This window comes from Eptatretus burgeri, chromosome 2 (assembly GCF_056783735.1).
Source record: "Eptatretus burgeri isolate ZD-2024b chromosome 2, Ebu_testis_v1, whole genome shotgun sequence".
Lineage (NCBI taxonomy): Eukaryota > Metazoa > Chordata > Myxini > Myxiniformes > Myxinidae > Eptatretus > Eptatretus burgeri.
The window spans coordinates 91,000,204-91,028,173 of NC_140962.1; the positions used below are offsets into that span (position 1 = coordinate 91,000,204).

Below are 27,970 nucleotides of genomic sequence, written 5' to 3' on the forward strand. Positions count from 1 at the left end.
ATGCCCTGCCTTTTTAATGTCTCAAGTCAGCACTAAAACCCATCAGACCTTGTCTCGTAAAGCACGGCGCAGCGTAGCCTCTTCTGTGATGGAAAACTCCAACTCGCGGGCAATGCCAGCTGCCATGGGCAACTCCATGCTTTGTGGATCCAATGCCATGCGGCAAAGCATCTCCTCGTGTGAGAATACGCAGTATCGCCTCATGACACGGTAGTGCTCTACACAGCTGCGACCCATAGGAAGCTGTAGGAGAGGGGGAGAGGAAACCACAGACCACGGATGTGGTAGAAGGGAAAAATTAAAAAGCCACATTATTGCAATGTCTTATAAATGATAATGATCAAGATAGGTTAGCATGAAATTTTCATTAACAAAAGTTAGAAGGAAGCACATTCGGGAGAACAGTATTCAGGATGCAAGGACAATTGCAAAGTCAGAAAATAACCCAAGGTCCAACATAAAGTCCTTAACCTTCATATCATAGGCCAAGCACCTGACAAAGTAAAACCATGCTCCATTGGAAAAACAAAGGTAGTATCAAGTCATCATTTGACAACTATAGACACTCCAGTCGGGAATGCAAAAAGAGGAAATAAATAATATTACATGCACAAAAAAGTAACATTTAAAATCTTGCAAAATGTCTTAACATTTTAAATTTGACTTTTCATTCAAAACATCTCAAGGTAGAGTCGTGGAATGGCTGGACTCTCCCACAAGATTCATATCCAAAAGGAGACAACAGGGAGGTGTGAGGGTGGGGAGTTGGAGGGGGTAGGAAGTGCTTTATCGATTCAAACATTGGCCAATTGCAAAATAAAAAGCAGAAATTGGTCAATTGGTGAAAGTAACCCCTTCTTGTTTCTATCATCTGTCAATAACCCACTCCTGGAAATTGCCCTGAAAAGCTCCCAAAATCTAGGCTTTCCACACACCTCTTCTCATTTGTTCTCTTTTTCTCCCACATGTGGAACTGCCTTACAGAGACCATACAATCTTATTCTTCCCTCCATTGTTTCAGAGGCAGCACACTACAGTCTCATGTGATAAAACATCCGCACCTGCCATATTTTCGAACCCAACCCTCTTCTTACAGGTTACTGTATTACCTCCCCTAATCCTTTCCTGGTCATTCATTCATTCCCTTGCTCATCTTCAACTGTTACCCGACATGGTTCATTGACTTTTCAACCTCATTGTCACCTCACTCCCTCATGTAACTGGAAGGGCACTGTACGACATCGCCAAATATGCCTCTGCCCGCATTATTACACAATTATACATACTTATACCAAGTTTGATTTAAATCCCTGAACCCAGATTCAAAACATAAAAATGATTCTGGCTGTTCAACCATATGTCAGATCAGGTTTAACTTTAAAATATACATTCCCCATGACTACTAGATCATGATTGTGAAGTTTCATGTCGATTGAAGAGGCGGTTCAAGAGAAAGAATTTTCTTTTAACATTTCCGTTCAATCCAATATGACTGCCAAATCATATGACCTATTATTTGTGGATACCCTGGTATCCCCAAGCCTTGGGGAACATGTGGGTGAAGTCCCCCCTCAATCTGTCAAGCTGTTCTGGAGAAGATGATTAATAAGGGTTTATTCTAAATTTAAAAAATAAAAAATTAAAATAAATCGCTGCCAAACCATGTGACCCAAGAAATCATAAGTGGGGAACTTTTTGTTCCTCATGGAAAAGTGATCATACCTGTAAAGTTTTGCCTTGATCTGTTCAGCCATTTTGGAGGAGAAAATTTGAAGGTTTTTATCTGGTTGCCGAATCACGTGAGGACTGAAGTCATCAATTCCTCCTCCCCCCCCCCCCACCCATACAATTTCAATTTAGCCCAAGATGACCCTCAAACTTTTTCATAGATTGGATAAAGTGTTCGAAGTATGTAATTATAACATTATAACTACAACTTAATCAAAAAACAACAATAATAATAATAATAATAATAATAATAATAATAATAATAATAATAATCACATACTTGTTTCCCAGGATTGTGGGCTTCGGATCAAAGCCCCCCCCCCCCCCCCCGAGTTCAAATCCCACTTTTCCATTGAATTAATACCAGGAGGGTTTGACTCAGTCTGTCATCCTTCTGAGGTCGGCAAAATGAGTACCAGCTTGCTGGAATGATTGAGCCACTCGAGTATCCTGCGTCAGAGTGGTGACCTATCCAGGATTGTGCCTAATAGCCCAGGAGACTGCTTCGGCAGCATCAACGCTCTGTACAGAGTATGGTCCCAATGGATGGATGGAAGTAATTGATATGTGCCAAGTTTCAATTTTTACAACTTTTGGAAATGCAGAGGTCCAAAGTTTTTCCTTTTTTTCCAACATGGCTGCCATACCACATGACCTATGACATAATTACCATTGAAACATTCTACATGAGCACCTCAGGTTTGAATTAGTGTCAATCAGATAAGCGGTTGCAGAAAAAACAAAAAATTTAGCACGGGCAGACGGACAACCCGAAAACATAATGCCTCCGACGACAAACTAAAATATAGCCATAGTGGGATTGATGGTTATTTCCCCAACAGGCGAGGTGAAAATGAGGGATTGGGGAAAGGGGCCATAGCCCCCTTCCCTGAAGTGGTACGATCATGGGGAGCACAACTTAAGTTAACAGTATGGTCCTTATGTTTCATGAAGAGTTTGGTCTGCATCTCACCATTGGTTTCTGAAAATATTTTAAAAGAAATTACCTGAATTCAAGGAAAAACCCCCTTTTTCAGGCTCTTATAGGGAGTGGATCCAGACGAGGATCACAACCCCACAAGGCCTTACTGTCCTGATGCATGGTACCAAATTTGGTCCTTCTCGCTCAGGTAGTTGTGGAGAAGATGTTTTAGTAAAAATAAGGGATTCGGGGAGGGGACCTGTGCCCCCATTTTCACTGGATATACAGCCACGAGGAGCACAACTTAATGTTAGGGCATGTTCCCGATGCCTCGTGGCGAGTTTGGTCTGGAACTGTCTGGCGGTTTCTGAGAATATTTTTTTAATAAATACCAATATTTGGGGCAAAACCCACCTTCTACCCCCTTTATAAGGGGAAATCTAGATGGGGAGCACAACCCCATGAGACCTTGCTGTCCTAATGTGTGGTACCAAATTTGGTCCAAATCAGTTGGGTAGTTTGTGAGAAGATGTTTCAGTCAAATGTTAACGGACGTACGTGCGTGTACGTATGGACACTGAGACCCGCTCTATTAGCTTATTTCGGAGAAATAACCTCAAAAAAAGTCTGCTATGTCTGCATGTAAAATCCTTTAGAGCCTGAAACCATTTTACTCCGATCTTGTGGTCCTCCAAGTTGAGTCACCAGATGTCACTGTGATCACTCCACAAACTTTCAGTGATCTGTCATTACTTTCAATGCAATAACATAGCATACAAGTGCTGTCCGACCTTGAAGCACCTGAGATGTATAAGCAAGCTCCTGTGCAATTCTTACACTGCTGTTTAAGCTTAACAATGAAATGAAACCCTGCAATAAAAAGTTGTGCACTCTTAAATGAAAACAGCAAAATGTTGCACATTAATCAATAAATAACTGCGTGTGGGGTTTAATTTTTATATTACTCTTCACAAAAAGTGATGACAGATACACTTTTGTTTACAAAAGGCAAAATGATGCGTGTAGATTACTTTGATGGGTATTTGTCTTCATAATGTCAAATTTGATTTTAAATTTTGTTTGAATGCCAGGCAGGCAGACAGAGCAAAAACATTATCTCACTCCTCTTTGCGCATGTGTGATCGGGACAAATTCAGAGACAAAGTATGGTAAAACGAAAGATTTGTCTTCCGATTCATGTTCAAAATAAAACATTCGATTTAAATAAGCTGTTCCACGACCATAAACTGATAAGACAGACAGACAGACAGACAGACGGACATGAACCAATTTGAGACTCGGTTGTGCCATGCTGAAGGTGTAAGCGCGCTCTCTCTCTGGCAGAATATAATGGATGAACTATCATGTGTATAAAAGGATACACTAAAGATCATGGCTTTTCTCACATTTATCAACCAGAAACTGATTTTATCCTGCCTTTTGCCTTGTAATAAATGTGATAAAAATGTGTGCCTTTGTAAGATGACATACAAGTATCAATAATAGTTCATGGTTACAATCTATCAGGCTTAATAAGGCATCAAGGAAATACCGTGTTGTGTTTTAGACCTATTAATAATGTCAACGTTTGGAGCTAGGTTGAATAAAAACAAAATATTGTGTAACTCCAAAGAAATATAATTGATCTACTTTTCGTGCATGTCATTTGACTGCTTTGTTGCCTTCCTTGCTGACTTCAATAGCTCCTTTGGAGGTTCTCAAACAACACACAAAACCTTGTTAGCCATGTTTACCTCCACCACCTAAGGTGGACGGAGGTTACGTTTTCACCCATCTGTCTGTCTGTCTGTCTGTCTGTCTGTGAGCAGGATATCTCAAAAAGTTGTGTACGGATTCAGACGAAATTTGGTGAACAGGTTGGGTATGTGACAAGGACTAATTGATTCGATTTCGGTGAAGATCCGGATCTGGATACGAGACTTTGAGTGACTTCACCTTTGAGAGATATGGATAAAATGATATGGAACATGACATATCAAAACGTTATGGACAGATTCAGACGAAACATGGTGGAGAGGTTGGGTATGTGACGAGGACAAATTCATTCGATTTTGGTGAAGATCAGAATCTGGATATGAGAATTTTTTATGTGGTACTTTATGTGATATTTATGTGATTCACCATTGAGAGATGGGCCCAAAAACTATACACTGTATAGCACGATATTTCAAAAACTTGTGGACGAGTTATGACAACACCGAGGTGAATGAGTTAGTTATGTGACAAGAACAAGCGATTAGATCTTGGTTCAGGTCCGGATCCAAGTCCGACCTATCAGTGGGATACAAAATGTAAACTGTTCAGCCTGGTGTAGGTATGCGCTCTACCAAGTGCTGTTCTAGTTACTTGTATAACGGATGACAATGTACCATTTGCATGAAGACGTGAATGGGTTACTGTCATATTGTGTCTCTGTGTGTCTCTCACATTGCGACATGGGATAATCAGAATCAATTTCGTTTTTCACTTTTGATTTACATTATTTTTGATCACTACTTGAATCTGCAAGAAGTTTCACAGTTCGTAACATCTGATATATAACCACATACCATATCCATTCTATGATACCTTTTCTCTTCCTCCTCCTCTTCTGTCCTTTCCTCATACACCGTCATCGTTTCCCAGACTGCATCAGGAATATCATGCTTCTCAAGAAGTTGGTAATGTACAAATTCCTCTTGCAGCTTATCCATTTGTGCAGGTTAAAATTATGCAAGTCTGAGTACTTTGCACAGAAGAATTCCAGAGTCAAATGTACACTTTTCTTTCCTTTCAAGATTCAAAAATATTATATAATTGAGGACACTATCATCAAAGGGCAATTCATCTAAGGCCTGTGAAGCAGCTTTCACAAAGAATGCTCTCACTCATTTAAAGAAAATTACTATATTAATACGCTAAGCCATGTTTTGTGGACGTATCTCCTCTGAAACTGCCGGACGGATTGTCGCCACTTTCGGCATGCGGGTGCTCTGTGGTCTCATGTACAGCATAGGCTATGTGAGATCGTACCAGACGGAGAGGTTTGGGAATTTTTGGCGATTTTCTAATTTTTACAGTCATTTGCATGGTGACGTGTGACGTCACCACTGAGAGACGAAATGACGTTATGACATCATGGGTAATTCGCTGACGTCATTACGTCTGTCGTCGACAGACCGTTACCGCTGAGAGGTGTAATGCCACTCCTAGAAAACAGCGTCTGCAATGTAAAACCCACTTCTGCACATGCTGACTAACTCAGAAGGTGCATTTGACACAAAAATGTATCAATAAACATTGTATATAAAGATATTCGAGAAATCACATTGTGAACACTAGATATATTGACGTCCAAACGAACCCTCACTTTAGAAACTTCGCGTGGAGCGTGGGCTTGGCTCGTTTATAGAAGTTTTTTTTTTCTCTCAGCCTTTACTTTGTTACTGTTTCAACACGGACCTGTCCAACAACTTCATGGTAATCACTGTCATAAAGCACAAACATTTTCAAGAATACCTTTACATTTTGTACTTTTATCACACCAACTTGACGAATGTAAAACGAATAGACAGAAAACGCTTGATTCTCAACACCGAATCACAAAAAAATACAAACTTTGTATTTGCCTCCGAAAGGCAGACAAACCTGTGAAATTAGCTTGTGTGGCCGTGAGAGAGTGAGAGACTGGAGTTTAAAACGTGAGTACACATGCATGTGCCAGTAACCGCCTTCTAGTGAAACACCCAAAATCCAGACTCATTACTCACTTACACTCAATCATTCTTCTTCCCCCTCCCCCCCATCCCCACACTTGTAGAACCAACTTCCTCAGTCTGTTCAATGTCGTTATTCACTCCGGGACTTTACGTTGGCTGTTCATCACCATCCCAGGGCACCTCTTTCTGAGCTGCTTATTTGGCCCCCATCCACAACCATGATCTTTTCTATCCCCATTAACCCTCTTCAAGCTCACCACTTTCCAAGTTTCCAATTTTTCCTTACATTTCTGTGATTGAGCATTTGTGGCTGTATCCATCTTGTTCACCCCTGCATCCTCCCCTTGCTCTCATTCTTCTCCATATCCCTTATTTCTCCAAGTCTCCCTCAACCCTGCTGTTGGTGAAGCCCACCTCTCTTTATACTATTATTTTCATTCTGTTACATCCTCATCCATTATGTGTTCTAGTTCTTCCATGAGCCTGTACATTTTCGTCAAAAGGCGGCAGATGGAATTCAAAAGGTTTGTTTTGTGACTCATTTGCCTCCAGGGGGAGTCAAACAGTTGACCAAAATTTGCAATCATTTCACAATACAAAAAAATTAACCATCTTTAAAAAGGTTTGATCCTCCACAATTTTGATCACAATTTTTTTTCGAAGACAAGTCGATGTTTTTTTTGGAATGCAGATGGACACAACAAATGGAATGCAGATGTATGGGGTTTTTATAAATTTTACGCACTTATCTGTGCTTTTTATTGGAACACCTCCACAGACCACGTTAAAACTTTCTCGAGCACCAATTACGACGAAAGGCGGCAGATGAAATTCAAAAAGTTTGTTTTGCGGCGCATCTGCCTCCAGGGGTGCAAAGACCTCCCAAAAGGTGAAAGGAGCCGGTACAGGGAACATAGAAAGGAAACTAGAGAAACAACACCATTTGAAAATAATGAAATTTACATGTACTTGTACATAAAGCTTTTCTGTGCTTTTGGATCATAATGATTCCTTCTTACCCAGTCAGCAGTACAGAAGTTGACAGCCTCAGCAAAGTTGAATCCCTGGTTGAAACCACTGTGGTAGGCCCGAGGGAACGTGACAACAAACTCGCCTGCACACTGGTCTGTGCGAACCACCTGATAACATGGCATTTGTGGAATACAGTGATCAAATAAAAAGTGAGAATAAAAATAAGCAGGAAAAAACAAATGAAGGTTCTATCAATTAACATGTAACATGTGGTCAATGCCATCTTCGGAGATCAAAATTTTGAATCTCTTATTTTTAAACCAATATCATTGGCTTGAGCATCGACTTGCTGGAGCTGAAAAGGGGTTTTGGGTGACGACAAAACACGTGATCAATATTTCCCAATCTTTCACAGGTAACTAGAGGGGGAGCACTCGGTAGAGTGCAAAACCTCCACCGCCAATACTGCTGGGTCACTTAAGTGAACCTGATATCCTATTCATTGTAGGTCAAAACGGATCAGACTCTACTGAATCACGATTGAATAAACTAAACTGATCAACGTGCATGAAGAAATGCCAAAAAAAAAATCGAAATTTTTTTGAAAAAAAAAGTTGCAAAATTTTGTTTTTTCCTCCAACAATTTTTTTTTTTGGGGGGGGGTGGAAATCACTTAAAACATGTAGAAATGCAAAAAAAAAATTCAAATATTTTTCAAATAAAATCGAATTTTTTTTGAAAAAAAAGTTGCAAAATTTTTTTTTTTCTCGAACAATTTTTTTTTTGGTTGGAAATCACTTAAAACATGTAGAAATGCAAAAACAAAAATTCAAATATTTTTTCAAAATGGCCACCATAGCAGCCATATTGGACTTTGGACCAAGTCCAAAATCTAATGGCATGATCCTTGGACCACACCTAACCCCCCCAGCAAGTTTCGTAGAAATCTGTCCAGAAGTTTTTTCCGTAATACTGTTCACAAACAAACAAACAAACAAGCAGTCACAGACTGGTACTTACGAAATCGTCAACTTGACCTCTGACCTTGTCTAACAAAAGCTGTCTCTTGAGAAGGAAGCGACGCAAGCCAGAAGTTTATACGATGATTCTGTACCAAAACATAAAAATCGAATATTTGACCTCACTGTGACCTTGACCTTTGACAGATTTTGACCAAAATCTAATCAGCGCTAGCCATTACCCTCCTGAATCACGTGGTGTAATTTGACATTGGTAGCTTCTTCCGTTATCAAGTTATAACTTTTTTTGGATGTTTGACCTCACTGTGACCTTGACCTTTTGACGGATTTTGACCAAACTCTAATCAGCGCGAGCCATCACCCTCCTGAATCACGTGGTGTAATTTGACATTGGTAGCTTCTTCCGTTCTCGAGTTATCGTGCCTACAAACAAACACACAAACAGTCGACGGAAGTCATCAATACACTTACGAAATCTTTAGATTTCGTAAGTAATAATTAAAGGTGGTGTGTGGATTGTGGAATCGATTTCGGTAAATAAATAAATAATTGGAGGTGGTGTGTGGGTGGGGAATCGTTTTCGGAAAATAAATAAACAAGCAGTCATAGACTGGTACTTACGAAATCGTCAACTTGACCTCTGACCTTGTCTAATAAAAGCTGTCTCTCGAGAAGGTAGCGACGCAAACCAGAAGTTTCTACGATGATTCTGTATCAAACCATCAAAAATCGTAATGTCGACCGAAGCAAAAATCTCCATTTCTCCAAGCAATTATTTTATATTATTTTATCAAAGTCACAAAACCGTAATATTCGGCCATCCACCAACAATCCTTACATAATCCGACGGCTCAGCGAGTCAGGCATGCAACGATAACCTTTATTGGGATAAAAAAAATGCCTTTTAAACACCATCTTTATCAAAAACACCGTCAGCGCACACACGGAAAACCTTTACGTGACTCAACGACGCGTCTGCTCAAGCGCACTGCATCACGTGACGACCCGTGACGAGTCGAGTGAAATATTTTTTATACAATCTTAAAACGTCTCCAAAACATCCGATTTTTACCAGAATTTCGACAACCGAGTTTTAAGCGTCCAAAACGATCGCAAAAACCAAAGACAAAATTAAAATCGAAGTTAAAACGAAGTCGTAACGTCGAGCGAAGCAAAAATACTCCATTTCTCCACAGGAATTTACGGAATTATGTTTGACCTCACTATGACCTTGACCTTTGACCGATTTTGACCAAAATCTGATCAGCATGAGCCATCACCCTCCTGAATCACGAGGTATAATTTGACATTGGTAGTTTCTTCCGTTCTCGAGTTATCGTGCCGACAAACAAACAAACAAACAGAAACGGAAGGCATCAATATACTTACGAAATCTTTAGATTTCGTAAGTAACAAACAAACAAACAAGCAGTCATAGACTGGTACTTACGAAATCATCAACTTGACCTCTGACCTTGTCTAATAAAAGCTGTCTCGAGAGAAGGTAGCGACGCAAACCAGAAGTTTCTCCGATGATTCTGTGCCAAACCATCAAAAATCGAATGTTTTGGATGTTTGACCTCACTGTGACCTTGACCTTTGACCGATTTTGACCAAAATCTAATGAGCGCTAGCCACCACCCTCCTGAATCACGTGGTGTAATTTGACATTGGTAGGTTCTTCCGTTCTCGAGTTATCGTGCCTCCAAACAAACAAACAAACACACAAACAAGCAGTCATAGACTGGTACTTAAGAAATTGTCAACTTGACCTCTGACCTTGTCTAATAAAAGCTGTCTCTCGAGAAGGTAGCGACGCAAACCAGAAGTTTCTACGATGATTCTGTATCAAACCATCAAAAATCGTAATGTCGACCGAAGCAAAAATCTCCATTTCTCCAAGCAATTATTTTATATTATTTTATCAAAGTCACAAAACCGTAATATTCGGCCATCCACCAACAATCCTTACATAATCCGACGGCTCAGCGAGTCAGGCATGCAACGATAACCTTTATTGGGATAAAAAAAATGCCTTTTAAACACCATCTTTATCAAAAACACCGTCAGCGCACACACGGAAAACCTTTACGTGACTCAACGACGCGTCTGCTCAAGCGCACTGCATCACGTGACGACCCGTGACGAGTCGAGTGAAATATTTTTTATACAATCTTAAAACGTCTCCAAAACATCCGATTTTTACCAGAATTTCGACAACCGAGTTTTAAGCGTCCAAAACGATCGCAAAAACCAAAGACAAAATTAAAATCGAAGTTAAAACGAAGTCGTAACGTCGAGCGAAGCAAAAATACTCCATTTCTCCACAGGAATTTACGGAATTATGTTTGACCTCACTATGACCTTGACCTTTGACCGATTTTGACCAAAATCTGATCAGCACGAGCCATCACCCTCCTGAATCACGAGGTATAATTTGACATTGGTAGTTTCTTCCGTTCTCGAGTTATCGTGCCTCCAAACAAACAAACAAACAGAAACGGAAGGCATCAATATACTTACGAAATCTTTAGATTTCGTAAGTAACAAACAAACAAACAAGCAGTCATAGACTGGTACTTACGAAATCATCAACTTGACCTCTGACCTTGTCTAATAAAAGCTGTCTCGAGAGAAGGTAGCGACGCAAACCAGAAGTTTCTCCGATGATTCTGTGCCAAACCATCAAAAATCGAATGTTTTGGATGTTTGACCTCACTGTGACCTTGACCTTTGACCGATTTTGACCAAAATCTAATGAGCGCTAGCCACCACCCTCCTGAATCACGTGGTGTAATTTGACATTGGTAGGTTCTTCCGTTCTCGAGTTATCGTGCCTCCAAACAAACAAACAAACACACAAACAAGCAGTCATAGACTGGTACTTAAGAAATTGTCAACTTGACCTCTGACATTGTCTAATAAAAGCTGTCTCTTAAGAAGGTAGCGACGCAAACCAGAAGTTTCTACGATGATTCTGTACCAAACCATCAAAAATCGAATGTTTTGGATGTTTGACCTCACTGTGACCTTGATCTTTGACCGATTTTGACCAAAATCTAAGCAGCCCTAGCCACCACCCTCCTGAATCACGTGGTGTAATTTGACATTGGAAGCTTCTTCCGTTCTCGAGTTATCATTTTTTGGATGTTTGGCCTCACTGTGACCTTGACCTTTGACGGATTTTGACCAAAATCTAATCAGCACTAGCCATCACCCTCCTGAATCACCTGGTGTAATTTGACATTGGTAGCTTCTTCCGTTCTCGAGTTATCTGTACCAAACCATCAAAAATCAAATATTTGACCTCAGCGTGACCTTGACCTTTGACCAAAATCTAATCAGCACTAACCATCACCCTCCTGAATCATGTGGTGTAATTTGACATTGGTAGCTTCTTCCCTTCTCGAGTTATCTGCACCAAACCATCAAAAATCGAATATTTGACCTCACTGTGACCTTTACCTTTGACCGATTTTGACCAAAATCTAATCAGCACTTGCCATCACCCTCCTGAATCACGTGGTGTAATTTGACATTGGGAGCTTCTTCCGTTCTCGAGTTATCGTGCCTTCAAACAAACAAACAAACAAGCAGTCATAGACTGGTACTTAAGAAATTGTCAACTTGACTGCTGACCTTGTCTAATAAAAGCTGTCTCTCGAGAAGGTAGCGACGCAAACCATAAGTTTCTACGACGATTCTGTATCAAACCAGAAAAAAATCGTAACGTCGACCGAAGCAAAAATCCATTTCTCCACGCAATTATATTATACCTTAACGTAACTCAACGACGCGTCTGCTCGAGCGCACTGCATCATGGGATGACCCGTGACGCGTCGAGTGAAATATTTTTTATACAATCTTAAAAAGTCTCCAAAACATCCGATTTTTACCAGAATTTCGACAACTGACTTTTAAGCGTCCAAAGCAATTGCAAAAACCGAAGACAAAATTAAAATTGAAGTTAAAACGAACTTGTAACGTCGAGCGAAGCAAAAATACTCCATTTCTCCACATGAATTTACGGAATTGTTTGACCTCACTGTGACCTTGACCTTTGACCGATTTTGACCAAAATCTAATCAGAGCAAGCCACCACCCTCCTGAATCACGTGGTGTAATTTGACATTGGTAGGTTCTTCCGTTCGAGTTATCTGTACCAAACCATCAAAAATCGAATATTTGACCTTGCTGTGACCTTGACCTTTGACCGATTTTGACCAAAACCTGATCAGCACGAGCCATCACCCTCCTGAATCACGTGGTATAATTTGACATTGGTAGCTTCTTCCGTTCTCGAGTTATCGTGCCGACAAACAAACAAACAAACAGAAACGGAAGGCATCAATATACTTACGAAATCTTTAGATTTCGTTAGTAACAAACAAACAAACAAGCAGTCATAGACTGGTACTTACGAAATCATCAACTTGACCTCTGACTTTGTCTAATAAAAGCTGTCTCGAGAGAAGGTAGCGACGCAAACCAGAAGTTTCTCCGATGATTCTGTGCCAAACCATCAAAAATCGAATGTTTTGGATGTTTGACCTCACTGTGACCTTGACCTTTGACCGATTTTGACCAAAATCTAATGAGCGCTAGCCACCACCCTCCTGAATCACGTGGTGTAATTTGACATTGGTAGGTTCTTCCGTTCTCGAGTTATCGTGCCTCCAAACAAACAAACAAACACACAAACAAGCAGTCATAGACTGGTACTTAAGAAATTGTCAACTTGACCTCTGACATTGTCTAATAAAAGCTGTCTCTTAAGAAGGTAGCGACGCAAACCAGAAGTTTCTACAATGATTCTGTACCAAACCATCAAAAATCGAATGTTTTGGATGTTTGACCTCACTGTGACCTTGATCTTTGACCGATTTTGACCAAAATCTAAGCAGCCCTAGCCACCACCCTCCTGAATCACGTGGTGTAATTTGACATTGGAAGCTTCTTCCGTTCTCGAGTTATCATTTTTTGGATGTTTGGCCTCACTGTGACCTTGACCTTTGACGGATTTTGACCAAAATCTAATCAGCACTAGCCATCACCCTCCTGAATCACCTGGTGTAATTTGACATTGGTAGCTTCTTCCGTTCTCGAGTTATCTGTACCAAACCATCAAAAATCAAATATTTGACCTCAGCGTGACCTTGACCTTTGACCAAAATCTAATCAGCACTAACCATCACCCTCCTGAATCATGTGGTGTAATTTGACATTGGTAGCTTCTTCCGTTCTCGAGTTATCTGCACCAAACCATCAAAAATCGAATATTTGACCTCACTGTGACCTTTACCTTTGACCGATTTTGACCAAAATCTAATCAGCACTTGCCATCACCCTCCTGAATCACGTGGTGTAATTTGACATTGGGAGCTTCTTCCGTTCTCGAGTTATCGTGCCTTCAAACAAACAAACAAACAAGCAGTCATAGACTGGTACTTAAGAAATCGTCAACTTGACTGCTGACCTTGTCTAATAAAAGCTGTCTCTCGAGAAGGTAGCGACGCAAACCATAAGTTTCTACGACGATTCTGTATCAAACCAGAAAAAATCGTAACGTCGACCGAAGCAAAAATCCATTTCTCCACGCAATTATATTATACCTTAACGTAACTCAACGACGCGTCTGCTCGAGCGCACTGCATCATGGGATGACCCGTGACGCGTCGAGTGAAATATTTTTTATACAATCTTAAAAAGTCTCCAAAACATCCGATTTTTACCAGAATTTCGACAACTGACTTTTAAGCGTCCAAAGCAATTGCAAAAACCGAAGACAAAATTAAAATTGAAGTTAAAACGAACTTGTAACGTCGAGCGAAGCAAAAATACTCCATTTCTCCACATGAATTTACGGAATTGTTTGACCTCACTGTGACCTTGACCTTTGACCGATTTTGACCAAAATCTAATCAGAGCAAGCCACCACCCTCCTGAATCACGTGGTGTAATTTGACATTGGTAGGTTCTTCCGTTCGAGTTATCTGTACCAAACCATCAAAAATCGAATATTTGACCTTGCTGTGACCTTGACCTTTGACCGATTTTGACCAAAACCTGATCAGCACGAGCCATCACCCTCCTGAATCAGGTGGTATAATTTGACATTGGTAGCCTCTTCCGTTCTCGAGTTATCGTGCCGACAAACAAACAAACAAACAGAAACGGAAGGCATCAATATACTTACGAAATCTTTAGATTTCGTAAGTAACAAACAAACAAACAAGCAGTCATAGACTGGTACTTACGAAATCGTCAACTTGACCTCTGACCTTGTCTAATAAAAGCTGTCTCGAGAGAAGGTAGCGACGCAAACCAGAAGTTTCTCCGATGATTCTGTGCCAAACCATCAAAATCGAATGTTTTGGATGTTTGACCTCACTGTGACCTTGACCTTTGACCAATTTTGACCAAAATAGAATCAGCGCTAACCATCACCCTCCTGAATCAAGTGGTGTAATTTGACATTGGTAGCTTCTTCCGTTCTCGAGTTATCTGTACAAAACCATCAAAAATCGAATATTTGACCTCACTGTGACCTTGACCTTTGACCAATTTCGTCCAAAATCTAAGCAGCACTAGCCATCAGCCTCCTCAATCACGTGGTGTAATTTGACATTGGTAGTTTCTTCCGTTCTCGAGTTATCTGTACCAAACCATCAAAAATCGAATATTTGACCTCGCTGTGACCTTGACCTTTTACCGATTTTACCAAAATCAAATCAGCACAAGCCATCACCCTCCTGAATCACGTGGTGTAATTTGACATTGGGAGCTTCTTCCGTTGGGAGCTGCCCTCCCTGGCGACTCCCCTGAAACGTTCACGTGGCAGGCTGGCTTCCCAGGCCCCTTTCCGAGGGTCACCCGTGCCCACAACACTGCCCACGCGGCTAATGGCGCCCCAGGCCCCCACACCATGCGGGCGCACCCGTGCCCACTACGCTATCCCGGCCCCCCATGGGCCCTTGGCTTACCACGGCCGACTAGCCCGGTGCCCGGGGTACCCACTCAGCGATACTCACCTTTCGCAGCCACGCTCCCAGCCCATCAACAGGGCTCCTGCACCCCTCTGAATGGGTTTCGAGCCTACTTTCCCACCAACAACAAAACGACCTCCATTTTTCAATTTAACAAACCCAGCGACCTCACTTTACACTGACCCCGGGGTCCCTTGGGTGGGAGTCACTCCTCCCCCCAATCACTCATCGCACCATGCATTCCGCATTCGCTCCATTCACACAGACCCGCTAGCCTCACTCACTCAACAAGTACACTTTCCATTCCATACTTCTCAACTCGCACCGCTGAATCCTGCCATCCTTCTATATGCATCCCCGAACTAACTCGTGCTCCCACGTCGTCCCTTAAACTAGTAGCACGTTCCTTTTAACCTACGTAGCTAAGCTACGTCCCCTCTACACATCCAAAGTCTGTCACTGTTCCCCAAATCTCTTTTCCCATCTCCCTCCTAAATTTCAACTAAAACCCTCGACCTAATCCATTCCACGGGCTCCATGAGGACTTACCCCTGCCCCATGAGACCGGTCTCGCTAACACTAACCCATCCCCCCAAACTAGTGTTCATCCTGTGCCCTGGCCAGGGGATCTTCCACCCCTGCCCAGGGATCCTGTTCACCAAAAAGTGAGGCTCGCTTGCTTTTTTTTTTATCGCGCAGCACCAGCGCGGCAACTCACAACCTGCGCACCAGCGCGGCAATTCACAGCCGCGCACCTTTGGTGTGACGTCATGGCAGCTGTTCGCGTCCCTCGTCCCTCTTGGACGGTTCCTTCCGGCAGGGATTCACCCTCCTGCCGGATTCCAACCATACACACAGCCATGACGTCACCCGGCGCATAAAAAAACACAAGCCTCACGTCTCGAGGGGTTCCCCACGCGAACACATGTGCTCTGATCGTTGGAGTTTAACACACACGCCCGCGTGGAGAACCCATCCGGTCCAAATCCGTTTACCTGCCTCAACTTTGTCCGTCGCGGGATCGGCAACATTCGCCGCGCTAGTTTCCAGACCGGGTTTCGCTCTCGCAAGCGCGCACGTGGCGGCCTCATGCGTTGCACAGCACGGACCTCGCGCTTGCTGCTGGTTGAACCCGGCGCGGTCCCCAATCCAACTACGGCCGCTACCAGGCTTTTGTCCCTCTGTCGCTGTCGTCATCTCCATTCAACCCACGCACACCTGCGTGTCACGACACTCACTCTCCATTCCATCACTCACACCGGGAGACGCGGCTGCATGTTCGCGCATGCCCACCGTCATCTCCCTCACATACCGCTCTCTCACACTCGCACACGCGGTGACACTCACCCGCGGTGCCTCATCCACACACGGGGTGCTGGGAAGCATGCAGCTCGGCACACTTGCCACCACACCACTCACACACGGGGTCACTTCCACACACGGGGGCGCACTCACACCTTGCACCACACACACCGCGACCACACTGGGGATCAGTCCCACCACAAGGGGTTCCGGGGTCTCTATACCCCCCAAGCTCGGCATGCACCCGTTCGCAGCACTTCTCCCCTCGACCTCGCAAAGCACGACCGAACCCGCCTGGTCGTGAGTTGCCTCAAGGGGGCATACTCCCTCCCCTCGTTCCTGGAGGAGGCCATCCAGCTGCTCGCACTGGGTCCCCAAACAGTCCGCCAGCTCGCCCCCATTATCGTCCACTAACTCCGTGTGTGTGTGTGTGTGTGTGCGTCTCTAGCCCCGTCCAATTCACCCTCTATCTCCTGTGTCTCTGAACATTTATTAGTTTCTGTTGTCTCCTCATGTCTATTAGTCTCTGCTTCTTTCTGGTGTCTTTCCCTTATCTTTACGGAGGTCAACCTTGCTTTCTCCTTCACTCGCTCCCGTCCTTCCCTCTGTTTCACTCCTTGCTCTTTCACGATCTCCGCGTACCTCATCCTTGCTTTCAGTCTTAATTGTTCTTTTCTCTCCCTCCAAATTCCTTTCACCTCGTGTCTTATCTCCCTCGTGCACGTCTCCGTCACCCTAATTAGTTTTTTTCCCTCTCGGTCACCGTCACTGTTGCTCTCTCCGTCACCTTTACACTTCTCGCCCAACATGTCCCCCGAATTATTTTCTCCTCACCCGCCTCCCTTGCGGGCCTGACAACCGTTGCACTCCCTCCCAGCTCGTTCGCTCCCACACGTGGCGCCGCCATTTTGAGCTCCACTGCCCGCGTTTCGCTCCTCGCAATTGCCAACATTCTCGCCGTGCCCACCTGCAGGCTTCGGCCTATTTGCTGTATCTCACCCCGCATCTCTTTCATTTCTTCCTTCACTTGTTGCGCATTTACTTTCATTTCGTTCGTGCTTGTCTCCATTTGTTGCGTATTCGTATCCATTTTTTCGTTCATGCCTTTTATTTCGTTTTTCATTCCTTGCATGTCCCCACTGATTCCTGCCAGCATGGCGAATAGCTGGGCCATGTCAGGTGCACTCAGCTGAGCCGATTCGGCCAGGATCGGGGGGTTTTGGTGGAGAGGGGGAGGGGAGGTGTCATACACCGCAGCCGCCGCCGCGCCCATTTCGGGCTCTGGGTTCAGTTGGGGGAAACTGTTCCTGTACAATAAACATTTCCTGCTCGGGGCTTTCATCCTGGGCCAGGGATTCTACAGTTCTACACATATACATTTCTACCCCCCGCACCCGCTCGCCTTGAGACTCTCTTATTTCTCGTTAGGGGTTAATTTAAATCGCTCGTAATTTGGAGGGAATCGGGGGTCGCTCCTCTCACCCTTGAACCGATTCCCCGTGAATTTAGCTTGGAGACCGAGAGTTTGTTTCCCGCTCTCTGACACCAGTGTTGCGAATTTGCGCCCGCCGGCGTGCTGACGGCCACGTAACTCGGATCGCGGCACATCGCCCAACGGACGGACAATTCAGTCATGACCCTCCGGGAACTATTGCCCGGAGCCAGTCACGGGTGGGCCTTTCGACCTCACCACAATCGTGCCAATCGGCCACCCGCGTAGGATAGGGTTGTTCGCCAAACTCGACCTACCTAAATTCCCACGCGGATGGAAAACCGGGCGATCGTACCTCGCCGCAGGTCGACTCCGGACACGAGCCGCTTGGGCGGCCCGTTCCGTACTATCGGGATAACCGAGCGGTGTTATCGTCGACCTCGACGGTTCAGATTATTTACCGGGATGTTGCACCCACTACGAATCCTTTACGTGAAGCAAGATGGAGGGTCAATAGAGAAAAGACAAAGCGAAACAGGAAAACAGTTCACACAATGCACATTTATTTCCCGGCACACGGAAAGCACGTATATACAGCCATACAATCAAAATGCACATACAGCAACCAAAACAATAAAAGCAACAACGACGCAGAGTTAATACCGACTACGCGCACACACGGCAACACTGAAACAGCTTTACATTACAGATGGCGCCAACACACATTTACACAAAAGCAAAGAAAAGAAGCCACCCTCATAGACAAGGGGGCAGACAGGCCTGTAGGCCAAATGTGCGCGTGACCTGGAGGAGCAGCCAGGTCCGCAAGACCGGGGGGGGGTGGTCCTACCCGCGCCCTCGTGACGCGTTGGCGGGCGAGCCGCAAATGTGGCCACGCGGCTGTGCCCCGACTCCGTGCTCCTTGGCGGGTTTCGTTGGCACGACGTTTGGAGTGGGGTGGGAAGGGGGCCCCCTTTTGCACTATCTCAGCACGGGGGAAAGGGGAATTGTTGATGCCCTGGGGGAGGAGAATGGCTGGCTGGCTTGGGTTCCACGACGAGCGATCCCACACCGCGACCTCGTCGCCGACCGCCGTCCTAATGGCCCCGGACCCGAGCTCCCTTGCCTGCAGTTCCACCGCTCTCATTCGCCCGACTCTCTCTGCAACTCTTCTCCGTTCCACACTCTCTTCAGCCGACCCTCTTCAGTTCCACATTCTCCTCGCGACTCCACCGACTGACTTGACTCTGCTACTCTGCTCCAAAACTCTCTCGGCGGCTCCAGAACCCAACTCTGCTCATTCGCCTTGCGCTCGCCTTCTTATAGACTGGCAGGAGCAGCTAATATGCAAATATTCGGATCAGAATGACCTCGGGGGCGGAGCCACGCTCGCCCATTGGTCGGAGGAAACGGGGGCGTGAATCTCCTCTGATCCTAGAATTTGCATATATCGACTTCACACACACTCGCCTGGAGGCGGAGCCAAGCCGCCCCGCGCTCGCTAATTGGACGGAGGAAAAGTGGGAGAGTAGCTTTTTTGATCCGAATTTTCCCTCGGAAAGGCCGCTATTTGCGCTCGCGGCTCGGTGCGTTCGGCACCAATCGCTGAACGGGCCCGAGACAGCCCGACACTCAGTGTTCACAGGTGGTGCGGGAATGGCCGTAGAAGGAAAGAGGTGAAGGTGGTGGAGGGTTTTCGGTGGTGGTTTGATGGATATGGTGCCGTTTGGGAATGGCGGTGGTGCGATGATGTGGGAGCGTAGATGGTGGCGGTGGCGTGGTTGTTGTGTGATGGCGGTTGAGACGTGGTTGGTTCAAAATAAAGAGAGAACAGAAAAACGACTGACTCAAAGCGTCGCAGCCCGGATGAATCACATAAATTCCCTCAATACAACGGTTTTGGGCTAACTACACATGTACTTACAGAGATATCTCACCTAAGGGTCCTGAATGGTGGTTTGCGAAAGTCCACAGCCTTAACAATATGTTAGTCAGCTTGTATGTTTTGTTTTTTTTGTTTGCTTTTTTTTGTCTGTAATCACGTATCGATCACTCTGCAGAGCACAGTTATCATTGGAAATTTTCGTAACTTCGCATATCAGAGGCCTATAGAGGTCCCTTTCAATGCACAAAATTTTGAACGTCAAGGTCAAAGGTCAAGGTCACTTTGTTGCAAATCAGGGGAGTCGACGAAACCCTTATTTTTTGAGTAATTTTCATCGGATCGTCTTCAAACTTCCTGGAAATATAGTTCATGGTCTGGCGCTCAGCTGATTAATTTTTGGTGGCGATCGGCCTTGACCTTCATGGTTAGCGCTAGATGTCGAAAGTTTTTGACCCCAAGGTCAAATTTTGAAATCTTATATACCATATCAAGTAATACCTCAAATGAAAGCACTTGATAAGTGCTTTCCAGATCTGTCAAAAGTTTGACGCTATGACGTCATTTGATGACGTTATGATGAAAAAACGGATTTTTCATGAAAATTTTATTTCCTCAGTTCTCATCAAAATCTCTTGATATTTCATGTACAACGGTCCTGGAGAGATACCATTAACCGTACGAAAATATAAAGGTCAAGGTCACAAAAAGGTCAAGCATCAAGGTCGACGAAACCCTTATTTTTTGAGTAAATTTAATCGAATAAATAAGTCACACATGTTCACATTTTGGCAAGATACTGGTCACCCTGGGGGTGACATTGGTTTTTTTTTTAATTTTTGTTTGTTTGTTTGTGAACAGTATTACGGAAAAACTCCGACGGATTTCGACGAAACTTGGTGGGGGGGGTTAGGTATGGTCCAAGTATCATGTCATTAGATTTTGGACTTGGTCCCCCCCCGCAAAAAAAATTGAGAAAAAAAGTGCATGTTTTAAGTGATTTCCAGCCCCCTCCCACAAAAAAATTGTTGAGAAAATTTTTTTTTTTTTAGCATTTATACATGTAAGTGATTTCCAACCCCCCCCCCCCCTACCAAAAAAAATTGCTAGAGAAAAAAAAATTTTGCAACTTTTTTTTCAACAAAATTGATTGCTTTTATTTGCATTTCTACATGTCTTAAGTGATTTCCAACCCCCCCACACCCTCCCCCCAAATGTTGGAGAAAAGAACTATAACTCTGTCAGCACTGTTGACATCATATTTAATGAATAAGATATAAGGTTCACTTGAGTGACCCAGCAGTATTGGCGGCGGAGGTTTTGCACTCTCCCGAGTGCTCCCCCTCTAGTTAATAACTGTTTTTATAATTATTGATTAATGTTCAGGTGTCAATGCCACAAACTCTTGGTAACATATTTTAGGAAGGTACAACGACTTCAGAAAGTATTCACACCAATTGACTTTTGTCACGTTTTGTTGTTACAGCCTGAATTTAATATGGATTCAATGAAAAACAAATTTGTCACCGATCGACACAAAATACCCCATTAATGACAAAGTGAAACCATGTATTTAGAAATGTTGACAAATCTATACCAATAAATGGCTGTGTGTGTGTGTGTGTGCGTGCGTGCGTGCGTGCGTGTGTCCTCCGTAACTCCAAAACCATAAAACCAAGCAGCCTGAAACTTTGCATGGCGACTGATGTTCCTCATCAACCATTGAATTGTAGTGCTTGCTTGAGTCCTTAATCCACTTGCAAAGTGAACCATAGTCGATTGAGGTACCACACGACATCATTCTGAATGAATCTGTTCACTCACTGCGGAGGCATTTTTTGTGCCCCGCCACCCATGAGCGAGCGCTTCGTGCCCCGCCACCCATGAGCGAGCGCTTCGTGCCCCGCCACCCATGAGCGAGCGCTTCGTGCCCCGCCACCCAGAGCGAGCGCTTCGTGCCCCGCCACCCAGAGCGAGCGCTTCGTGCCCCGCCACCCAGAGCGAGCGCTTCGTGCCCCGCCACCCAGAGCGAGCGCTTCGTGCCCCGCCACCCAGAGCGAGCGCTTCGTGCCCCGCCACCCAGAGCGAGCGCTTCGTGCCCCGCCACCCAGAGCGAGCGCCCTGCGCCCCGCCACCCAGAGCGAGCGCTTCGTGCCCCGCCACCCAGAGCGAGCGCTTCGTGCCCCGCCACCCAGAGCGAGCGCTTCGTGCCCCGCCACCCAGAGCGAGCGCTTCGTGCCCCGCCACCCAGAGCGAGCGCTTCGTGCCCCGCCACCCAGAGCGAGCGCTTCGTGCCCCGCCACCCAGAGCGAGCGCTTCGTGGCCCGCCACCCAGAGCGAGCGCTTCGTGCCCCGCCACCCAGAGCGAGCGCTTCGTGCCCCGCCACCCAGAGCGAGCGCCGTGCCCCGCCACCCAGAGCGAGCGCTTCGTGCCCCGCCACCCAGAGCGAGCGCCGTGCCCCGCCACCCAGAGCGAGCGCCGTGCCCCGCCACCCAGAGCGAGCGCCGTGCCCCGCCACCCAGAGCGAGCGCTTCGTGCCCCGCCACCCAGAGCGAGCGCCGTGCCCCGCCACCCAGAGCGAGCGCCGTGCCCCGCCACCCAGAGCGAGCGCTTCGTGCCCCGCCACCCAGAGCGAGCGCTCGTGCGCCGCCACCCAGAGCGAGCGCCGTGCGCCGCCACCCAGAGCGAGCGCTTCGTGCCCCGCCACCCAGAGCGAGCGCCGTGCCCCGCCACCCAGAGCGAGCGCCGTGCCCCGCCACCCAGCGCGAGCGCTTCGTGCCCCGCCACCCAGAGCGCGCCCTCCGTGCCCCGCCACCCAGAGCGAGCGCTTCGTGCCCCGCCACCCAGAGCGAGCGCTTCGTGCCCCGCCACCCAGAGCGAGCGCTTCGTGCCCCGCCACCCAGAGCGAGCGCTTCGTGCCCCGCCACCCAGAGCGAGCGCTTCGTGCCCCGCCACCCAGAGCGAGCGCTTCGTGCCCCGCCACCCAGAGCGAGCGCTTCGTGCCCCGCCACCCAGAGCGAGCGCTTCGTGCCCCGCCACCCAGAGCGAGCGCTTCGTGTCCCGCCACCCCGAGCCAGCGCTCGTGCCCCGCCACCCAGAGCGAGCGCTCGTGCCCCGCCACCCAGAGCGAGCGGTTCGTGCCCCGCCGCGCCGAGCGAGCGGTTCGTGCCCCGCCCCGCCGAGCGGTTCGTGCCCCGCCCCGCCGCGCCGAGAGAGCGAGCGGTTCGTGCCCCGCCCCGCCGCGCCGAGAGAGCGAGCGGTTCGTGCCCCGCCCCGCCGCGCCGAGAGAGCGAGCGGTTCGTGCCCCGCCACCCAGAGCGAGCGCTTCGTGCCCCGCCACCCAGAGCGAGCGCTTCGTGCACCGCCACCCAGAGCGAGCGGTTCGTGCCCCGCCACCCAGAGCGAGCGCTTCGTGCCCCGCCACCCAGAGCGAGCGCTTCGTGCACCGCCACCCAGAGCGAGCGCTTCGTGCACCGCCACCCAGAGCGAGCGGTTCGTGCACCGCCACCCAGAGCGAGCGCTTCGTGCACCGCCACCCAGAGCGAGCGCTTCGTGCACCGCCACCCAGAGCGAGCGGTTCGTGCCCCGCCACACAGAGCGAGCGCTTCGTGCCCCGCCACCCAGAGCGAGCGCTTCGTGCACGCCACCCAGAGCGAGCGCTTCGTGCCCCGCCACCCAGAGCGAGCGCTTCGTGCCCCGCCACCCAGAGCGAGCGCTTCGTGCCCCGCCACCCAGAGCGAGCGCTTCGTGCCCCGCCACCCAGAGCGAGCGCTTCGTGCCCCGCCACCCAGAGCGAGCGCTTCGTGCCCCGCCACCCAGAGCGAGCGCTTCGTGCCCCGCCACCCAGAGCGAGCGCTTCGTGCCCCGCCACCCAGAGCGAGCGCTTCGTGCCCCGCCACCCAGAGCGAGCGCCCCGTGCCCCGCCCCCCAGAGCGAGCGCCGTGCCCCGCCACCCAGAGCGAGCGCTCGTGCCCCGCCACCCAGAGCGAGCGCTTCGTGCCCCGCCACCCAGAGCGAGCGCTGCGTGCCCCGCCACCCAGAGCGAGCGCTTCGTGCCCCGCCACCCAGAGCGAGCGCTTCGTGCCCCGCCACCCAGAGCGAGCGCTTCGTGCCCCGCCACCCAGAGCGAGCGCTTCGTGCCCCGCCACCCAGAGCGAGCGCCGTGCCCCGCCACCCAGAGCGAGCGCCGTGCCCCGCCACCCAGAGCGAGCGCCGTGCCCCGCCACCCAGAGCGAGCGCTTCGTGCCCCGCCACCCAGAGCGAGCGCCGTGCCCCGCCACCCAGAGCGAGCGCTCGTGCCCCGCCACCCAGAGCGAGCGCCGTGCCCCGCCACCCAGAGCGAGCGCCGTGCCCCGCCACCCAGAGCGAGCGCTCGTGCCCCGCCACCCAGAGCGAGCGCTCGTGCGCCGCCACCCAGAGCGAGCGCCGTGCCCCGCCACCCAGAGCGAGCGCTCGTGCCCCGCCACCCAGAGCGAGCGCTCGTGCCCCGCCACCCAGAGCGAGCGCTCGTGCCCCGCCACCCAGAGCGAGCGCTTCGTGCCCCGCCACCCAGAGCGAGCGCTTCGTGCCCCGCCACCCAGAGCGAGCGCTCGTGCCCCGCCACCCAGAGCGAGCGCTTCGTGCCCCGCCACCCAGAGCGAGCGCTTCGTGCCCCGCCACCCAGAGCGAGCGCTTCGTGCCCCGCCACCCAGAGCGAGCGCTTCGTGCCCCGCCACCCAGAGCGAGCGCTTCGTGCCCCGCCACCCAGAGCGAGCGCTTCGTGCCCCGCCACCCAGAGCGAGCGCTTCGTGCCCCGCCACCCAGAGCGAGCGCTTCGTGCCCCGCCACCCAGAGCGAGCGCTTCGTGCCCCGCCACCCAGAGCGAGCGCTTCGTGCCCCGCCACCCAGAGCGAGCGCTTCGTGCCCCGCCACCCAGAGCGAGCGCTTCGTGCCCCGCCACCCAGAGCGAGCGCTTCGTGCCCCGCCACCCAGAGCGAGCGCTTCGTGCCCCGCCACCCAGAGCGAGCGCTTCGTGCCCCGCCACCCAGAGCGAGCGCTTCGTGCCCCGCCACCCAGAGCGAGCGCTCGTGCCCCGCCACCCAGAGCGAGCGCCGTGCCCCGCCACCCAGAGCGAGCGCTCGTGCCCCGCCACCCAGAGCGAGCGCCGTGCCCCGCCACCCAGAGCGAGCGCTCGTGCCCCGCCACCCAGAGCGAGCGCCGTGCCCCGCCACCCAGAGCGAGCGCTTCGTGCCCCGCCACCCAGAGCGAGCGCCGTGCCCCCGCACCCAGAGCGAGCGCTTCGTGCCCCGCCACCCAGAGCGAGCGCTCCGTACCCCCCCACCCAGAGCGAGCGCTTCGTGCCCCGCCACCCAGAGCGAGCGCTTCGTGCCCCGCCACCCAGAGCGAGCGCTTCGTGCCCCGCCACCCAGAGCGAGCGCCGTGCCCCGCCACCCAGAGCGAGCGCTCGTGCCCCGCCACCCAGAGCGAGCGCCGTGCCCCGCCACCCAGAGCGAGCGCTTCGTGCCCCGCCACCCAGAGCGAGCGCTCGTGCCCCGCCACCCAGAGCGAGCGCTTCGTGCCCCGCCACCCAGAGCGAGCGCTCGTGCCCCGCCACCCAGAGCGAGCGCCGTGCCCCGCCACCCAGAGCGAGCGCCGTGCCCCGCCACCCAGAGCGAGCGCTTCGTGCCCCGCCACCCAGAGCGAGCGCTCCGTGCCCCGCCACCCAGAGCGAGCGCTTCGTGCCCCGCCACCCAGAGCGAGCGCTTCGTGCCCCGCCACCCAGAGCGAGCGCTTCGTGCCCCGCCACCCAGAGCGAGCGCTTCGTGCCCCGCCACCCAGAGCGAGCGCTTCGTGCCCCGCCACCCAGAGCGAGCGCTTCGTGCCCCGCCACCCAGAGCGAGCGCTTCGTGCCCCGCCACCCAGAGCGAGCGCTTCGTGCCCCGCCACCCAGAGCGAGCGCTTCGTGCCCCGCCACCCAGAGCGAGCGCTTCGTGCCCCGCCACCCAGAGCGAGCGCTTCGTGCCCCGCCACCCAGAGCGAGCGCTTCGTGCCCCCCCCCAACCAGTGCGAGCGGTTCGTGCCCCCCCAACCAGTGCGAGTGGTTCGTGCCTCCCCAACCAGTGCGAGCGGTTCGTGCCCCGCCAATCAGTGCGAGGGGTTCGTGCCCCGCCAACCAGTGCGAGGGGTTCGTGCCCCGCCAACCAGAGCGAGCGGTACGTGCCCCGCCAACCAGAGCGAGCGATTCGTGCCCCACCAACCAGAGCGAGCGATTCGTGCCCCACCAACCAGAGCGAGCGGTTCGTGCCCCGCCAACCAGAGTGAGCGGTTCGTGCTGTGTCTCTCTCTGTCTCTCTATTTTTTTCTCGCAACCACCCCCCCCCCCGCCACCCTTTCAAATTCCCGTCAGTGCGACAGGTTGCACTTGCCGGTTAGTTAGTCATGAAAATGCTGAAATGTCTTGTGTCAATAAGTATTCAACCCCTCGAGTAAACATTTGTAGCATCGCCTTTGGCAGTGATTACAGCTTCGGGTCTTCTTGGGTATGTCTATCAGCTTTGCCCATCTGGATTTGGGGATTTTCTCTAATTCCTCTTTCCAGATTTACTCAAGCTCTGTCAAGATGGATGAGGAGCAGTGGTAATCAGCAATCTTCAAGCCTTCCCACAGATTCACGGCTGGGCTTTGCCTGGGCCACTCAAGGACTTTCACGTACTTGTTCTGAAGCTATTCCAATGTAGCTTTGGCTGTATGCTTAGGGTCGCTGTCCTGCTGGAACGTAAATCTTCACCGCAATCTCACGTATTTTGCACTCTGAAGCAGGTTCTCCTCAAGGAGCCTGTATTTGGCTCCATTCATTGTTCCCTTTCTCCTTACAAGTCTCCCAGTTCATGCCACTGAAAAGCATCCCCAAAGCATGACACTGCCATCACCATGCTTCACTGTCGTGATGGTGTTTGATGGGTGAATAGCTGTGCTCAGTTTCTGCCAAATCTAGTGCTTTGCATTCAGGTTAAAGAGTGAAATTTTTGTCTCATCAGACTGCAGAATCTTTTGCCTCATGTTCTGAGTCGTTCACAAGCCTTTTTGAAAACTCCAGGCATGCTGTCATGTGCCTTTTCCACATGAGTGGTTTTCGTCTGGCCACTCTCCAATAAACCCTTAATTTGTGAAGTGCTGGAGAGACTGCTGTCCTCCCGGCAGGTTCTCCTATCTCAGCCAAGGAACTCTGTAGCTCTGTCATAGGGGTCATTGGGTTATTGCTCACCTCCCTGACCAAGGTCCTTCTTGCCAGGTTGCTCAGTTTGGTTGAATGGCCAGATCTAGGAAGTCTGGGTTGTTCCATATTCTTTCCATTTTCTAATGATGGAGCTCACTGTGCTCTTGGGAACTTTCAACACACTACAAATTGTTTTATACCCTTCCCCAGATCTATGCCTTCTCACAACTCTATCTTGGATTTCTACGGACAGTTCCTCAAACTTAATGGTAGAGTTTCTGCTCTGACATGCACTGTCAACTTTGGGACCTTACACAGAAAGGTGTGTTTCTTTCTAAATCATGTTCAATCAATTGAATTGGCCACAGGTGACTCCAATCAAGTTGAAGAGACACCTCAAGGACAATCAAAGGAAAATGTATGCAACTGAGCTCAATTTGGAGTGTCATAGAAAAGGGGTTGAATACTTGGTGAAGCAAGACATTTCAGCTTTTCATTTCTAATGAATGTGTAAAAAATTCTAAAAACCTGTTTTGACTTTATCATTGTGGGGTATTTTGTGTCGAACAGTGACAAAAATTAATTTAATCCATTTTAAATTCAGACTGCAGCACAACAAAATGTGACAAAGGTCGAGGGGTGTGAATACTTTTTGAAGGCACTGTAGATAAGTAATTTTGAGCTATTCTTGCTTTGTGAAACTTCAGTGGTAGATTGTGAAGTTTCATAATTTAATGAGGCGAGTGGAAAACAAGTGGGACAAGAATGCCAAATTAACAATTTAGCAAACAAAAACAATTTAACAACCTCTTTTGATATCAAATCATTGAACCGCACAATCTACCAGTGCA

The 27,970-nt window shown here is 48.9% G+C and overlaps 1 protein-coding gene across 5 annotated transcripts in view; it reads right to left on the bottom strand.

Annotated features, from left to right (window-relative positions):
• The window catches only part of LOC147032549 (lysine-specific demethylase 5C-like), a 107,630-nt gene that overhangs the window by 56,210 nt on the left and 23,450 nt on the right, over nucleotides 1-27,970 (bottom strand). For all 5 annotated transcript variants that reach the window (XM_085870291.1, XM_085870290.1, XM_085870289.1 and 2 more), the window contains 2 exons: nucleotides 7,389-7,508; nucleotides 49-243 (listed from right to left, as the gene is read on the bottom strand). In XM_085870291.1, coding sequence (XP_085726417.1) covers nucleotides 49-243; nucleotides 7,389-7,508 — 315 coding nt within the window. The remainder of the gene's footprint in view (nucleotides 1-48; nucleotides 244-7,388; nucleotides 7,509-27,970) is intronic.